At 38.7% G+C, this 17,512-nt stretch overlaps 1 protein-coding gene across 2 annotated transcripts in view; it reads right to left on the bottom strand.

Annotated features, from left to right (window-relative positions):
* slc4a5a (solute carrier family 4 member 5a) overlaps nt 1–17,512 on the bottom strand; it is a 44,306-nt gene that overhangs the window by 19,422 nt on the left and 7,372 nt on the right. Inside the window, exons 3-11 of one of the 2 annotated variants that reach the window (XM_052098075.1) lie at nt 12,914–13,150; nt 9,432–9,564; nt 8,025–8,185; nt 7,738–7,890; nt 6,391–6,489; nt 5,892–5,947; nt 1,028–1,185; nt 578–665; nt 209–363 (exon numbers count right to left, since the gene is read on the bottom strand). In XM_052098075.1, coding sequence (XP_051954035.1) covers nt 209–363; nt 578–665; nt 1,028–1,185; nt 5,892–5,947; nt 6,391–6,489; nt 7,738–7,890; nt 8,025–8,185; nt 9,432–9,564; nt 12,914–13,150 — 1,240 coding nt within the window. The remainder of the gene's footprint in view (nt 1–208; nt 364–577; nt 666–1,027; nt 1,186–5,891; nt 5,948–6,390; nt 6,490–7,737; nt 7,891–8,024; nt 8,186–9,431; nt 9,565–12,913; nt 13,151–17,512) is intronic. The other variant, XM_052098080.1, reaches the window with a different exon arrangement.

The raw sequence follows: 17,512 nt of genomic DNA, 5'->3' as shown, positions 1-17,512 counted from the left end.
AATGTTCACCCAAAAAATAAAAAAGAGCAGCATCAACTTCCAGATTTCTTTCGTTGTATTCCATGGAGGGAAGAAAGACATATGAATTTGGAACAACATGAGGGTGAGTGGATGACGACAGAAGTATTGTTTGTGGGTGTTAAACAATACCGTTAAAGATGTGAAGCATTTAAACTTTAAAAAGTCACTAAAAAGGAGTGAGGTTTACCTTTTGTCAGCTGATGGAATTTTTTTGGGAGGTTCTATGCGAATTTTGGGGTCCCATTCTCCAGGCGGAAGCACGATAACCTCGTCCAGGAACTCATCAATGCCAGCGATCAGATCCTCTCGGTCCCTGGCTTTATATGCTACATCACTGAAGAGCTACGGATAAAATTGACAACATTTATGTATAGAAGAAATCTGTACAACTTGGACAGCTTTAAACAACATTGTATATAAGATTTTGTATTACACTCAAGTTAATCTTCTTGTCAATGTTTAACCTGAAGAATTTATCATTTAAGATATTACCCTATTTTAAAATACCTAAGGCTATTTTAAAAATATGATTTACAAAACAAACAATCATACTTACATCGTCCACCATGAGTGTAGCAATTGCACGGCCAATCTCATTGTAAGATTTGGCTTTACCAGGAGGTCCAAGTAGCACAAACAAGAATCTGTCCATTCAGAGAAAACATGAATAATTAATTACCATTAAAGGAATATTCCCAGTTCAAAAAAAGTTACGCTCAATCGACAGCATTTGTGGTATAACGATTGAGCATAACTTGTATTGAACCCAGAATATTTCTTTAATAATTGTATTCATTATTTTCTGAATAAGTAATTAATCAATTAATTTCAGAATATTTTGCAGAACAAAGAGACACATCATTTATCTTAATGAACACAAAGCTAACATACAGTATGACTACTGTATCACACCAGTTGTATGGACTACGTTTAAGTTTTTTTTTTGTCCTTATTGGAGCTTAGTCATTTAGTCACTTTATGCTTTCATTGAAAGGACAACTGTTACCTGGTGGGCACTGGGACTTCAGTCAGTCCCCCAAGAGTGGTGGCCTGAGCCAGTCGAATAAAGGCAACAAAGGGTTTCTCTAAGAAATCCACTTCTCCCACCAGAACATTTGATGCCTCTGCATCTCTGGGGATTTTCTTCATAAATTTATTCTTCAGCTGAAATCAAAGCAAACAAACAAGAAATAACATATTTTCCACCTTTTGGTTTATCCCATTTTATCTAATTATTTTATTGCCATGTAATTACATTGTTGTTATACTGAATCTTTTGTGCACTACATGTAGTTTTACACCATAGATTCTTAAACAGAAAATCTTAAGGAACACATAATCTGAAGTGCGTGCTTTAAAGACAAATATCTGATTTACTGTTGTTGGCTCTGTCAAACTCAAACCAAAATCTGCAATTCACACACTGTTCCTTCCAAACACTATAACTAAAAAGTGTGCAGCCCTTATCACTGCACAGACAGAACCATTTCTCCTTCTGAAGCCTTCCAGTAAAACACAGTCTGGATTTAGCCCCTTTGCTCTCCTCCTGTCTTATTTTTAACAAATGGTAAACCAAGCATATGTACCCAGGTGTTACATCGTTCTTGTGGAAGGTTCTACAATGTACGTGAAAGATGCACAAGAATGGAGTTAAGCAAGCTATATTGGTTTATCAAGCAAACAGAGCTAAATGTGTACTGGCTTATGCAGAACAAAACCTAACTTTGTTCTTCAGAACACTATGTTACATCTTATCTTTCTTCCCATCTCCATAAAGAAATTTAAAATGGGTTTGGAGGCTGGGGTACAATCTGTATACTCACAGCCATAGGCTGAAATTACTGTAGATTTGTTTTTTTTTAACATGGCTTGATATAGCCTGATCTCGTCTAAACTTATTCAAGCTACATTTCTAATGATTATACAGGTGAAAATCGAAAAATTAGAATATCGTGCAAAAGTTCATTAATTTCAGTAATTCAACTTAAAAGGTGAAACTAATATATTATATAGACTCATTACGAGCAAAGTAAGATATTTCAAGCCTTTATTTGATATAATTTTGATGATTATGGCTTACAGCTTATGAAAACCCCAAATTCAGAATCTCAGAAAATTAGAATATTACATGAAATCAATAAAAAAGGATTTTAAATACAGAAATGTCGGCCCTCTGAAAAGTATAATCATGCATATGTACTCAGTACTTGGTTTGGGCCCCTTTGCATTAATTACTGCCTCAATGCGGCGTGGCATGGATGCTATCAGCCTGTGGCACTGCTGAGGTGTTATGGAAGACCATGATGCTTCAATAGCGGCCTTCAGCTCTTCTGCATTGTTTGGTCTCATGTCTCTCATCTTTCTCTTGGCAATGCCCCATAGATTTTCTATGGGGTTCAGGTCAGGCGAGTTTGCTGGCTAATCAAGCACAGTAATACCATGGTCATTGAACCAGGTTTTGGTACTTTTGGCAGTGTGGGCAGGTGCCAAGTCCTGCTGGAAAATGAAGTCAGCATCTCCATAAAGCTTGTCTGCTGAAGGAAGCATGAAGTGCTCTAAAATGTCCCGGTAGACGGCTGCGTTGACTCTGGACTTAATAAAGCACAGTGGACCAACACCAGCCGATGACATGGCTCCCCAAACCAACACAGACTGTGGAAACTTCACACTGGACTTCAAGCATCTTGGATTGTGTGCCTCTCCATTCTTCCTCCAGACTCTGGGACCTTGGTTTCCAAATGAGATGCAAAATTTGCTCTCATCAGAAAAGAGGACTTTGGACCACTGAGCAACAGACCAGTTCTTTTTTTCTTTAGCCCAGGTAAGACGCTTCTGACGTTGTTTGTTGTTCAGGAGCGGCTTGACAAGAGGAATACGACATTTGAAGCCTCAGTCCACTCCTTGTGAAGCTCCCCACACATTTGAATGGCCTTTTCCTGACAATCCTCTCCAGGCTACGGTCATCCCTGCTGCTTGTGCACCTTTTTCTTCCACACTTTTCCCTTCCACTTAACTTTCTATTAATGTGCTTTGATACAGCACTTTGAGAACATCAAACTTCTTTTGCAATTACCTTTTGAGGCTTTCCCTCCTTGTGGAGGGTGTCAATGATGGTTTTCTGCACAACTGTCAGGTCAGCAGTCTTCCTCATGATTGTGAATTCAACTGAACCAGACTGAGAGACCATTTAAAGGCTCAGGAACCCTTTGCAGGTGTTTAGCTGATTAGAGTGTGACACTTTGAGCCTACAATACTGAACCTTTTCACAATATTCTAATTTTCTGAGATTCTGAATTTGGGGTTTTCATAAGCTGTAAGCCATAATCATCAAAATTATATCAAATAAAGGCTTGAAATATCTTACTTTGCTTGTAATGAGTCTATATAATATATTAGTTTCACCTTTTAAGTTGAATTACTGAAATTAATGAACTTTTGCACGATATTCTAATTTTTCAAGTTTCACCTGTATGTGCTTTAAATCAAAAGTGATATATACTCTTTATTAGGAACACTATGGTCCTAATAAAGTGCCTGACATGGTCTTCTGCTGTTGTAGCCAATCGGCCTCAAGGTTCAATGTGTGGTGCATTCTGAGATGCTATTCTGCTCACTACAATTGTACAGTCTGTTATCTCAGTTAATTGCCTTTCTGTCTTCTCGAACCAGAGTAAACTATTGAGACTGTTGTGTGTGATCCCAGGAGATCAGCAGTTACAGAAATACTCAAACCAGCCCGTCTGGCACCAACAGTCATGCCACGGTCGAAATCTAAATTTTTCCCCATTCTGATGGTTGATTTGAACATTAACTGAAGCTCCTGACCCATATCTGCATGAGTTTATGCACTGCTACTACACAATTGGCTGATTAGATAATTGCATAAGTAGCTGTACAGGTTTTCCTAATAAAGTGCTCAGTGAGTGTATGCTTTTACAAAAAATGCTCATAGATGTATGCAAACCATAGACCATCACTCATTCTGTTTAAAAATGTTTTGTTTTATAGTTTTATTTTCAAAACCATGTTTTTGGAACTTCCTGGTAAGCCACAAGAATCAAATCAAGCAAATGATGAAAATTGAATTAGAAGTTTAAACCATAAGATCATAAGCCAGGGCTCATGGGCAGCATCAAACATTGTAAAAAGCAAACAGTAGAGAAGCATGCAATCTCACGTAATGACATTTTTTTAATATATATGAATATCTTAATACGTATATCTTCATGAACAAAAGCAAGACCCTAATAAATGACTGTTGGGATTGGTGGCTATAGCTGTACATGGTGTGCCTATGAACTAAATAGAGACAGTGACACCATTTTCCAGAGGGGGCAGGCCACCGCTCCCAGGGATCTGTATGCATGTGAGGCCTAAGCACGAGGACCACACATTCCGATGGCCACGTTTCCCCAATCGCAGGTCAATACTGACCCAGACACCAAGCCAGAGCAAAGCTAAGCACAGCACATCAAATAGGCAGAGCCACACACAAAAATCTATTATACATGCTGTAGTTGACTTTTATACATGCACAATTCAATCAACAAATGTATCATTATGTCAAATAAATCATACATGTCAATGACACAAATACCCTAATAAATGATTTGTCCTATTTATAATGAACAGAATGTCAAAAATACATTCATGTCAAATGGAAGGAATTTCTAATTTTGGTGATGTCCAAAGAGTTCTGGGCCAAACCAGGCCAGCTAACAAAATATTAAATTAATGATTCTGAAGGACTACACAATAATTTCTTTATGTGACCTCAAAAAAGGTGGTCAAATTTTAGTGCGACTGAAAAAATTGTGTGGACCTAAATGTATTAGGTAAATTTCAAAATTAAAATGTAAGTTTTGGTCCTCTAATCTGTTTGGACAAGCAGTGTTCCAGGAATGCAGCAGCACCGGGACGATTCACTGTTTGTATCACTCCACTTGTCTGTGTTTAAAATAACTGGTCACATTGTGTTTGAAATGTGGGTTACACTATACAGTATTATAGAACTATTGTTTAAAAACTTAAATATTATGGATGGCTTAAGAAAGCAAAAGAGGCCCTGATTTCTGGAATATGTCTTGCCTGAATCTGCAAAACTGGTCATAGCAACTACAAATAATTTTAATAAACACAAGCAAATGCACACATGCACGCATGCACGCACACACACACACAGTGTTGGGTTACTAAGTAATTCATTACTGTAATTCAATTAATTTTTAATTGAAAAAAGTAAGGGTTACAGTAATTTAATTACAAAATATTAATTTAATGTTTAATGTTAAAATATATACTTTCTTATTTAATGCAGCCCCCTTAAATTCTTTGGCCAGTTCATGATTAATTTATTTGATTTATTTGAAATAATGTCTATCCTTGTATTTTTCATCTGGTTGAGGTTGATAAGGGTTCTAGAAAGTAAATTAATAAATTAAATAAAATTGTAGAACAACGCACGCCCGGTCCCCAATCAGCCTGATGGGGGCACACGAGGGATAAAGGCTGCCGGTGGCGATGGTTCGAGAGAAAGAGAGAGAATGACATGCAGATGCTCTGTGTCTATGTTTGTGTGTTCCATTCAGTTTATCATGAAACTATTATTTATATTGCCAGGTCGGTTCTCGCCTCCTCTTTCCATTGAACTCCTTTCCATTGAACTCATTTACAGCAATTACTTTTCAGACAGAGTAATTAGTACATTAATCTAATTACACTGTAGAAGATGTAATTAGTAGTTTGGAATTAATTACTTTTTTAGAGTAACTTACCCAACACTGCGCGCACACACACACACACACACACACACACACACACACAGACACACAGACACACACAGACACACACAGTGATATAATGTGACTGACCTGGTCTGTGCTTGGTGTATCTGCAATGTCATTCATACTTCTGCTTTGAGCATGGCCTGAAGACACAGAGGCACAAATATACATAACTGCATTACACAAAAAACACAGGAACGTCATTAAAAACATTTCACAAAAAAATGACAAATTAAACAAGAGCAAAATTATGAATAATCATAAGGCCCAACTCCATCAGGACAAAGCTGACCAGATCCCTGACAACTAATTTTGCATCATTCCAATGCATGGCTGTTCTCTAACTAATAAATCAAATAAAAACTCATTCTCATGTTGAATAGCTTTTTATGAAAAACCTGTTTATAAAAAGCCATATACAGTTTTAACTTTTGTATTGGTTTTAAAGAACTTTCCACCAAAATGTAAAGTCAGTAGTCAATAAAAAGATCACTGGCACTTTCTAGATAAATAGAATATGCAAGTTGAGGTCAGAAGAATTAAATGCAAGTTGGATTTCAGGAAGGAAAAAGGCACATAGACCTACGTAGTCGTCCATAGTTGGCTGCTTGTTTGGTATGCAGATCTTCTGTAGAGCGGTACAAATTTGCTGCACTTGTGGCAGGAGTTCGGGCTGGGCTCCGAGCTGAGAGACAAGCGACAGTATAACTATTAAGAAGACACCGTTTCTCTAATTAGCTGATTAGCTAATGAACTGTGGACAAAGGAGAACAATGAAAGCTCTAACCACTAAATAATAAGGGATATTTCACCCCAAAAATGTATTCGTCATGTGATGCAAACACCATCATTTTTATGAGTCATAAAAGTAGTTATATAACAGAATGCCCAGGCTCATCTTATCCATAAAATGAAAGTGGATGGTGACCAGGCTGTCAAGCTCCAAAAAGGATAATCACCTTCCATAAAAGTACTATAAAAGTTCATTCGACTTGTGTGATGCATTCCAAGTCATCTAAACCATTGGAAAGCTTTGAGTTAATCACTGAAAAATCCTATCTAGCTTTCAAATCTCCTGCATGCTTAAATGTTAGTCTGTTCCTTTTGTTTCAAGAGCTCGACAGCCAACAGCAGGTCCCCTCTCTGATATTATTGTATGGAAAAGAGCAGCATGGACAGTCTGCTAAATAACACATTTTCTTTCATTGGGGTAAAATCAATTAATGGGGTTTGAGCAACATGAGGGTAAGTTTTCATATAATTTTCATTTTTGGTGAAAATTAAAGGGATAGTTCACCCAAAAATGAAAATTCTCTTATCATTTACTTACCCTTGTGCCATCCCCAATGTGTATTTCTTTCTTCTTTTTTTATTATCAATCTCCACTTTCACTTTCAGATGTGAAAGTGAGAGTGGAGATTTATAGTAAAAAAGGACTTAAATATTGATCTGTTTCTCACCCACACTTATCATATCGCTTCTGAAGATATGGATGGATTTAAACACTGGAGTCTAATTGATTACTCTTATGCTGCTTTTATCCACTTTTTGGACCTTCAGATTTCTGGCCACCATTCATGCATTGCAAGGACCTACAGAGCTGAGATATTCCTCTAAAAATCTTTGTTTGTGTTCAGTAGAAGAACGAAAGTCAAACACATCTGGGATGGGATGAGGGTGAGTAAATGATGACAGAATTTTCATTTTGAGTGAACTATCCCTTTAAGACAGCCAAGCAATAAGACTGTATTATACATGAAGATGCATTAAAAGCAGATGACTTAGAATCAGCTTGCCAGTAATAGCATTGAATTAGCTGTAATTCCACTACAGTGCTGTAGTTAAGATCGTGTTCATTCATTCATCCATTCATATTTCCATTTAACATACCTGAGATAAGGTAGGGATGTACATAGAGACAAAAAATACTCACTTCCTCCCGTCCCAGACTTGCCCAGATCGGCAAAGGAGCGATGGATGGGCTTCTTTGTCTGGTGTCTGTGTTTTCTCAGCAAGACAAAGCTGATTTTATCTCTCAGTTCAGGACCAATTGACCCTTCCTCTATCTGATGCTCTATGATTTCATCTAGATCAAACAGAAGTGAAAGGTTTAAATGCACATGATACAAAGTGGTTTGCACCTCAGTAGCCACCCAGTTGGTTTAAGACACCAGTCTAATTCTGTATCTTCATAGAGTGTAGTTGAGGCTTGTTGCTCACCGACTATCTGTGGGAGTGAGTAACCCTCCAGGTCTAGCAGCACGGTGCCTGTTTGTAGGCATGTCCGCAGTTCAAACAGGCTGTGAAGGGAGAGTGTAGAAACATGGGGTTTGCTCCATCTCTCCCCACCCTCCTCGACCTTTTCTTCAAATTTCACCCACCTGCAGATATGCACAGAGACACAGTTAAAGTTAGTAATCTTTTATTTATGTTGTGCAGATGTTGTTCATTTCAAATTAAAGTGTGTCATTTATTTGTCATTAGCGGCACCAAAAGGAATTGAAAGAGTAATGATTGTTTTAAAACACTCTAACAGTCCTTTGTTCTGACAAACTGATCAATAACAGCTTATTACAGGTAGTCCTATCCAAAACACACATCATTGGAGGAGCCAGAAGTTGACATGTTGGACTGCTCAAACAAACAGAGGAACGTTTTTAAGGCAACACAGTCAATGTGTTTACACATACTTATGTGGCTTACTTATAGTTGTCTGTGCACATTACAATGGGAAATATCACAAAGAAACATTGAGAAAAATGTGAATGAAAAAAAGGTAAAGCATGTAATTTTTTTTATGTTAAAATTAGGACTGTCGATTTAACACGTTACGTCAGCGTGATTAATTATATAAAAAAATAACACATTAAACCAATTAACACAATTAATCATGTCCCCAGACCATAATAAGGAAGATCCCTGTGCAATTCCAGCTTGAAGAACCACCTGTTTTCTCCAGGGGGCAGTAAGCGAAACTTCAGCTGTATAGACAACACGCAGCTTATTCAGAGAACCAACCAAAAATCTGAACTTGGAGATCTCAAGATGGGCTCTTCTAAGTATTAAACTATGTTTAACTAGTCACAGCAACCTAAAAATGGTATGCTTATGACTCGACACAACCAAAGTGAGATACTTCAAAAGCATCCGTCTGATGCAGATGTACTTGTAATTGAATTATTGTTATTTGAGGGTCTTTCTCAGCAAATATTTATATATGCAAATAATTTGATTAATTAATCAGCACACCATGTAATTAATTGGACTCAAAACTGTAATCGATTGACAGACCTAGTTAAAATACTTTCTGCTATCCAAACTAAATATACAGAGACCACTATAAGTAAGCCATTCGTAGGATTCCCACAAAAAGTTGAAACATTGTTTCTCTGTGGCGTTATCAAAACATTGCTCTGTTTGAGCATATCGACCAGCCAGACGGAGCAAGATAGACTCATTCAATAGTTCTAGTTCGACGAGGGAATATCAGTTTTTTCGGCCAGTGGCAGATGGGGGAGCGTTTGGGAAACCCGTTTATTTGTGCAATTCTGAGTAATGACATTAATGGTGCAGAAATTACAAACTAAACACTTCATTATTTTAAATAGAATGTGTGTGCTTGTATACCTAGCTGATTCTTTCCACTCCAGCTCATCTCCCTCGTATTGCAGTGTGTCCATTTCAGTGAACAGAGTTGGTGTGGGCATGGTCTCCTCCTCATCCCCTAAAATGTAGCGTAGTCGCTCTGCTGCTGGGGACACTAAGAGATGAATAGGAAGAGAAGTGATTGAAAACTCAGTGAGATAGCAAAATGAAAGAGCTTCCTAGGATATCCTTCACAAATAAAAAGTGCAGTTGCAAGCAGCACAACTTCACAGCACGTTATGAAGAAACAGCCCCCACTGTTCGTAAAAATACTGGGTTTGATGTAGTGTTATGATGGCTGCCTGCGCCCTGGAGGAACACCTGCAAAGTCATTGTTCTTTAATTTTCTGGGTGAAAACTGACGCTGCAAGCTGTGACTGAAGCTGAAAATCCACACTGTGCTTGTTTTGTTTTTGGCTTGTCTGAGGTAGTGCCAGGGAGCCTGTGGCACTGTCTGGCTGTTTTTTTCTTCTTTTAATTTCTTTAGCTCTGCATTTCTCATCCCTAACACCTGTTAGGCTCCTTTTATCAGTGGGATTTTGGTAGAATGTTTATTTTCCACAATGGCTTGATCATCACTGTCTGCTTCATTCTCCATGCACAGGGGCTAATCACAGGCTTTGTAAGGACATACTGTAAGAAAGGACTCAAGAAGCCATGTGGAGAACAGCAGCCCATACCACAGGTGTTGAGATTGACATTAAATGAGGTGCCAGCATAACAAAGAGTTCGCAAAAGTGTAAGTTAGCTCACTAAACTTGGATACCTAGGCCCTGCCTGTGGTGGCAGTCAAAGTGCCTGCATGAAATTCCAGTTCAAACACCACAAGTGAAAAAAAGAGTCCTTATGACTATGAGGAACACTGAAATTTATGTGAAGAAATTATATGTGAAGAGAAGCGTGATTTAGACTAAATATTGAGAATATTGCTTAAAGAGAAACACAATTTTGATTAATAAAGGCAAAAGGGAACATTGTAATTTCTGCTGCTGACATGGAAACCACAGTTATCATAATTCAGTGATTTGAAACATAACAAAGAGATTACTAAGGAGCTGTTGATTACACTGAATTGAAGTTTAATCTATTAAAAAACTTTTTTTAAAAAGAGTCAAAGTATAAATTCAGCATTTATGTCATGAATCAACACCGTTTACATACACTGCCAGTCAAAAGTCTGTACACACTTGACTGAAATTATTTTTTTCATTATCTTAATATACATTTGATCTAAAGGCATATACTTCAATGCTTGAAATTAGCAATGTAGACAATTATAAATAGTGCCTTTGTATGAATTTATTTTCAACACTATAGTTTTAATTGGAGTGCTGGTGGCGTAGTGGGCTAAAGCAGATAACTGGTAATTAGAAGGTTGCTGGTTCAATCCCCACGGCCACCACCATTGTGTCCTTGAGAAAGGTACTTAACTCCTGGTTGCTCTGGGGGGATTGTCCCTGTAATTAGTGCACTGCAAGTCGCTTTGGATAAAAACGTCTGCCAAATGCATAAATGTATTAAAGTTATCTTTTTTTAATGGGCTAATTAAACCAGACAGTAATGGTAAAATAGCCAAAGAGCACCCTGTGTGGACATGGGATTCTTAAAATACTCTCAATAAGCATGGCACCTTTTGATGAATAGAGTATTATTCTAAATGGTAATAATAAACAATGATTAGGTGTGGAAAAACTACTTCATTTCAAATATGTTATAAATGCTATGTCTACTTAAGTTGTCACAGCATTTAGATGAACTGTAATTATACACAGCTACAGCACAAATCAGGAAAAGATCAATAGCATTGTGTTCCATGTCAACAGGAACTGAGGTAATGGGCTTTTTTTATTATGTCATAAAAAATATCAATATTTTGATATTTTCGGAAATTATAAATAGGGATGGAACTTATGAATCAGAGTTCATGAGGAAAACAATTTAGTGTGGACTGTTGTTACGGTATGAGAATGAGAAAGTGTAAAAATAGCAAAATTTTGTATATGACAAGCTTATCATTAGTCTTATAATTTAGCATGAATGTAAGAAATTATAGTGTGAATTGTCTGAATTTTTGTCTGATTGTTTTTTCACTCTTCTGTACTAACAGTAAAATTTGATGCCACACAAGTTGTGTACTCTCAAGGATCAGCTATACATCATCATAATTGTATTTCTTGGTCTTCTATTCTGCATTAATAACTCTTCCCTGCCCTCGGCACAGCATGATATTAAGAATGGGGTGCAGGGTTTTGTATCCATATCCGATAAGCTGAGTAGCAGCTGTAATGCACACACACACACACACACACACACACACACACACACACACACACACACACACACACACACACACACACACACACACACACACACACACACACACACACACACGTATGGCATTATTGCTCTTTATTGTTTCCTTTCCTTGGCATTCTCACCTTCAGTTACATTTTTTTGAGTCTAACAAATGTCTCGAGTGCATTTTTGCTGTGCACAATCTGAATTTAACCCTTTCCCATCTTTTGAACTTGTCTTTTACAGAAAACATCAAATCTATTCATGTATTGAGGTTATATTGTATTACCTTGGTGCCAGTGCACTCCTAAAAGTTGACAAAACGGACCCTTTGCAGAAATACGCATTGAAAACTGAGAAAAGTCTCAGAACAAGCCGTTCGCAGATTCTGTACAACGTGACGTCATTTTGTACAGGCCCTGCCCATGACTGTTGATGGACACTGCCGACGGACATGTATGTTTGTGAGTGTTGTTTCGTTATAGCGCATAGCGAACATTGTAACAGTATTTGTGTGTGTGTGTGTTACTCATCCATCGTTGCAATACTGCTGAAAAAACTCTACAACAATAAATACATTTATCAAATAACCATTCGGAATCTTCCTGGTTCATTCTCAAAGTTGTTACTTCTGACGGAGTCTCTCACTCATCAGTGTCTGACTCCGGTTCAAACATTTAGGGCTGAACACCACTATTTTCAGGGTCAGACATATTGCTTATGATGTCTAGTTATCTGAAGCACAGATGCCAAAACGCCGCCCTATTCTGGATACGGCGTGGGGCACCAGCTCATTTGCATGTTTTTATTCCCACCCCAAAATTGCCATTTTCAACATGGTATAATAAATTATCTGTAGGGTATTTTGAGCTGAAACCTCACAGACACACTCTAGGGACACAAAATATTTAAATGACATCCTGTGAATAGGGGCATAATAGGTGCCCTTTAAACACAAATAGGTACTCTCTACCTCATCTACTCCCATCAAGTGATTTCATATGGTCTTTAAGATATTGTTTTCAATATTTGATATTTGAATTCAGCTCCATCTCATTGAAGTGTTGAAGTATTGCATAACACATTATTACATGATATAATATAAAACATATTATATCATCTTATGATATAATACAGAAAACATTTTACATGTCAATAATGTGAATCACCGATTAAGGGCTCACTGGTTCTGTTGATGGCTGGTGGCAGGCTGTGGTCTGGCTGATCCAGGCTGCCCGCCTCAAGATCATACCGGTCTCTGTCATCACAATCATAGCGTCCATGTCTGTGGTGGTCATGACGAAGCCCTCGTTCTACATCTGCATCACGACTAGATGTGGATGAACGTCTCCGCCTACGACGATAACCACGGGGCGCTGGCACACCGATGTAGACTGACTGATGGTCTGTTGGAGGAAAGTGCAAAGACACTTTAGTAAGAAGTTAAATGACAACTTACATCTACTCCAAAACATACCCTTACCTCAACCTCAGTATCAGCAAATTTGAATCTTGTAAGTATTTTGTATGTGTTGTAATGTAATTACACAATAAGTACATTGTATTATATGTACTTAAATGTTAGTACAGTACATAGTAATTCAAGTGGGACCAAAATTCTGTCATTATATACTCACCCTCATCTTGATCCAAACCTTTATGACTCTCTTTCATGTAAACAAAAAAAGAGATATAAAGCAGAATACAAGCCTCGTCACCAGTCACTTTTTTTCTGTGCAAAGAAAGTGAATGGTGACTGAGACTGTCATTCTGCCAAACATCTCCTTTTGTATTCCACCAACGAAAGAAAGTCATAACAATTTTTTACACTCTTTGAGCAATCTTTAAGGGTAAGCAAATAATGACAGAATTGTCATTTTTGGTTGAACTATCCCTGTTAACTACTGTCTTCAAGAATTGTTTTGTTGTTTGTCTATTTGTGTTCATTGCTGTCAGCTTATTTGTAGGTCTATGGTTTTGTGGTAAGTTTTAAGAATGCCCCCAAGATGAACAAAGGCACAAGAGCAACTTCCTGTCTGGCTAATTGTGAAAGCAAAAAATGTCTGGCTAATTGTAAAAGCAAAAGTTTTAGATGTTGGCACATTAATAATAACCTGACTAATTTCAACATAATGTGCTTTACGCTTATTTGACACTCAGTGAGATGGCAAATAACAGGAAGTGCATGAAAGACTTTTGCTTGATTGGGGCTCTATCAAATCTTGAAAAGATAATGGAGAGATAAGAGAGAGTGGGATAAAATGTTCCTGAATCTAGGACACTGTGTCATATTTAGGAAGTCTCTTCAAATGTTGCTGTCCATGATTGAGAGAAGCACACGGGAAAGTGCAAAGTATTTTATCCTAAAATGGTTCCACATGGCAAGTAAAATACAGTTTGGGTATTAAAAAACTACATTGATTGAGCTCTATTATGAATATTGGAGTATTTATCTCTTTTGTCTTTGGTGGTTACAGTCCTGTGTAAAAGCAAATACATGGTGGTGAACTGACAACATACAGCAGACATGTGGCCCGCGGCTCATTTATTTATCCAGCTGGGGATGCCAAATCATGCTCTGTGCTTGAGAGAGCAGATCCCTCCTCAGTGGTATTTCTCATGAAGGGCTGCCTAATATCTCCATCATTTCTGATAATCATGCTAGGTTGGGCCATTTCGGCGCAACCGACAGAACCGTTTCGTTGTCCTCTTGGACTTTGCTGATGACTGAAGGAGACGTATAGAGACGTTGCGTGTCGTCAACCACTTTTGTGCCACTTCCAGTGGGTCTTGGGACATGGAGTACCAAAGAGGGCAGTGAGCTGTCTCTGCAGTGGCAAATAGGTCAACTTTCCGCTTTTGCATTTCCAAAATCCTCATAACTGTTTGAGGATGAAGTCTCCATTCCCCTGCCATCGGCCCCTAGCATGACAATATGTCTGCTCCACATTTCAAATGGCTTGGGACATATGTCGCGTGCAGGGAGAGGAGATGGCATGCGCTCCACAAGAGGATGTGTTGAACCAGACTCAACATCGGTAGTGATCGAGTGCCACCATGGCGATTTATGTACGCTACCACTGACAAATTGTCTGAACAAATCAGAACATGAGTAGATCACGATGAGCGCCTATTACGACTGCTGCATTGTGAGCTCCGACCCAATATTGCAGTTGTTTGTTTTGTCTACAATTCTTATGTTTATTGTCTTGGATGTTGTCTGCCTTATTGTCTATGATAGACAAACATTTTTGGACATTGGTTCTGCAATAGCACACCAAAAACCTGACCTTAAATACCCACTGTTTTCAAACACGCCAGCAGAGCCCTTTGTCTGGGCAGTCCGGCAAATCAGATGTCACGCAAATCGACCCCTGCTACCAAGCATTCTACCGGCAAATTTTCAGTCTATAGACACTAAGCTCTGCGAGCTGAGAGTGTGGATCTCTTTACAATGAGAGATGAGGGACTACTGCATTATCTGCCTTACAGAAACTTGGATGCCTGAGGAGATTCCAGACTCAGCCATCGAACCGTGGGGTTTTCTGTGCACTAAGCGGACAGAGTGAAAGACCTCTCATGTAAAAGCAGAGGTGGTGGTGTATTTTTTATGAACAACAAATCCTGGTGTGATCAGAGGAATGTACATTCTATAAAGTATTTCTGCTCTCCTGATCTGGAATTGCTCGTGCTTCTGTGTCGGCCATTCTGGCTACCGAGGGAATTTACAGCGGTCATTATCACAGCTGTGTACTCCGTGTAACGGTATCACGGAAATGTTTTTCCCAGTTTGAACTGAAAAAGACACCGGTGAATAGTCTGGATGTGCTCACTCGTGAGATGGCACGCATGGTCATGGAGTCGAGTCGAGTCTAACCCCCAAAAAGGAGATTTGTTGGCTGGGGGAGAGTGTGCATTTCGCCAATATCAACCCCAGTTGACATTGATACCCAGGCTGTTCAAATGGTGAAGTATTATATCCCTGTGCACGGTGCCAGAGACAATCTGAAGGGAAAGACTTGATATGTCATCCCTTCTAACGCAAATCTTTAAAACATGGGTGGATGTGCGATAACATCTGTTTTGGAGTTAACATCTTGAATGGGCATTTTGCCACCACGTGATTCAAGTGTCTCAGATCTAGGATCGGATGAAGCCCGACATCTTTCTTCGGAAAGAAAGGGTAGCAGCTGTAAAACCCTTTGCAGCCGTGGCAGCTCAGAACAAACTGAATCGTATCTTTTGTGAGGAGATTGTGAATTTCTGCACGTAATACAGGCATGTCCTGTGACAGAACGGTTGAGGACAAAATGCTGTTGAAGCAAAGCAGTCTGTGTGCTAATCGGATCGAATACCCGTTTTCTATCATTTTTAGCACCCAAACTGGCATGCCCGTGAGCAGCTGCCACGCGTTCTCATAATAGGATAGCGGCCAGTTTATATTTGACACTTATTGTGATAGCGCACCATTCACCACTGGGAAGCGGTTGTACACAGTGTGTGAAATGGGGAAGCAAGGCAAATTCTCAAGAATGTACTGAGCCAAAGTTAATAAGTACACTAAGGTATGGTTTTATGAGCGTGCAAACATAACAGAGATACTTGTTTGTATGTGATCATTATGAACAGAACTCTGTCAAGGCTACCGTATTTCTGTGATTTGATGAGAAAATAAAGGCTGTGACATTCTCTCTGTGCACTGCACACTAAACTGTCTAATGATCTGTTTCAATTGGTCGGGCATTCATGGGGATGTTAGCAGGTGATGTGCAGCATGCTGTGAATGTCAGCCTGATTCCTTTGGTAGAGGTCCCCTTTGAAATTAATGGCAAGGACCTCATCGGGCTATTAGAATGGACCACACGTGGGCATCGCTTTGTATTGGTTTTGGTGGACTATGCAATGTGATATCCGGAAGCAGCGCCCCTGCGCAACATGGCATGCATCAGAATAATCTCCCGAGTGGGGATTCCAAAAGAAATCTTCACTGATCAAGGCACTATATTAATGTCATAAACACTACGCAAACTGTATGTATTATTAGGTATTGTATCGATTTGCACCAGTGTAGCGTATGAAGGATAATCATTAACCCATCAGATTCATGAATACAAAGAACCCCCTGTAAGATCACTGAAATGGCACCAGCTAGTCTGTTGAGTACAATGCGCTATTGACAGAGAGACACTCCAGCTATTGACAGAGAATCCTCGTGGTGCTTTCCCCGCACATGTGACACCCCAAATCCTCGTGTTTTATCATGTGAGAAAAACCATGTGAAACTTTGAACATAAAAATGTGTGTGCCTTTCCTATAAAACCTAGAAGGGTTTATTTTTAAGGAAATATGTGTAATCCCTGTGTGTTGTGTGTTTCTGATGTTAGATCAAACTAGTAAGACTGTTTAGTTGTGTAGTAAAACTCTGAGGCCTTATATTTAATAGCCTAAGAGTGTATATCCACTTTTAAGTGTACTAAATACACGTTTCTTGGTATCAAATTAAACCTTACGACTTGTCCTAGCTGAATATAAATATAAGATTACCTTAGAATTGTATTCTGCTATGTTTTACCATCTTTTGAATTACTCAAACCAAAGTCCTGACCCCGAGTCATAGATGATGCAAATGAGCCTTGACGGGACAAAGGAACCATCTCACGTCCAAAATAAAGGAGACTTTTACGACCTCCAAAGGAATGTTAGAGAGTGCTGACTCTCACTTAATTCTTACTGAGAAGGAGAAATGAACCCCTTTTAATCCTATATAT

The sequence above is a fragment of the Xyrauchen texanus genome, chromosome 3 (genome assembly GCF_025860055.1).
Source record: "Xyrauchen texanus isolate HMW12.3.18 chromosome 3, RBS_HiC_50CHRs, whole genome shotgun sequence".
NCBI classification, from domain to species: Eukaryota; Metazoa; Chordata; class Actinopteri; order Cypriniformes; family Catostomidae; genus Xyrauchen; species Xyrauchen texanus.
The sequence above is the reverse complement of the archived record's forward strand: the minus strand, read 5'-3'. Positions and strand labels throughout refer to the sequence as shown.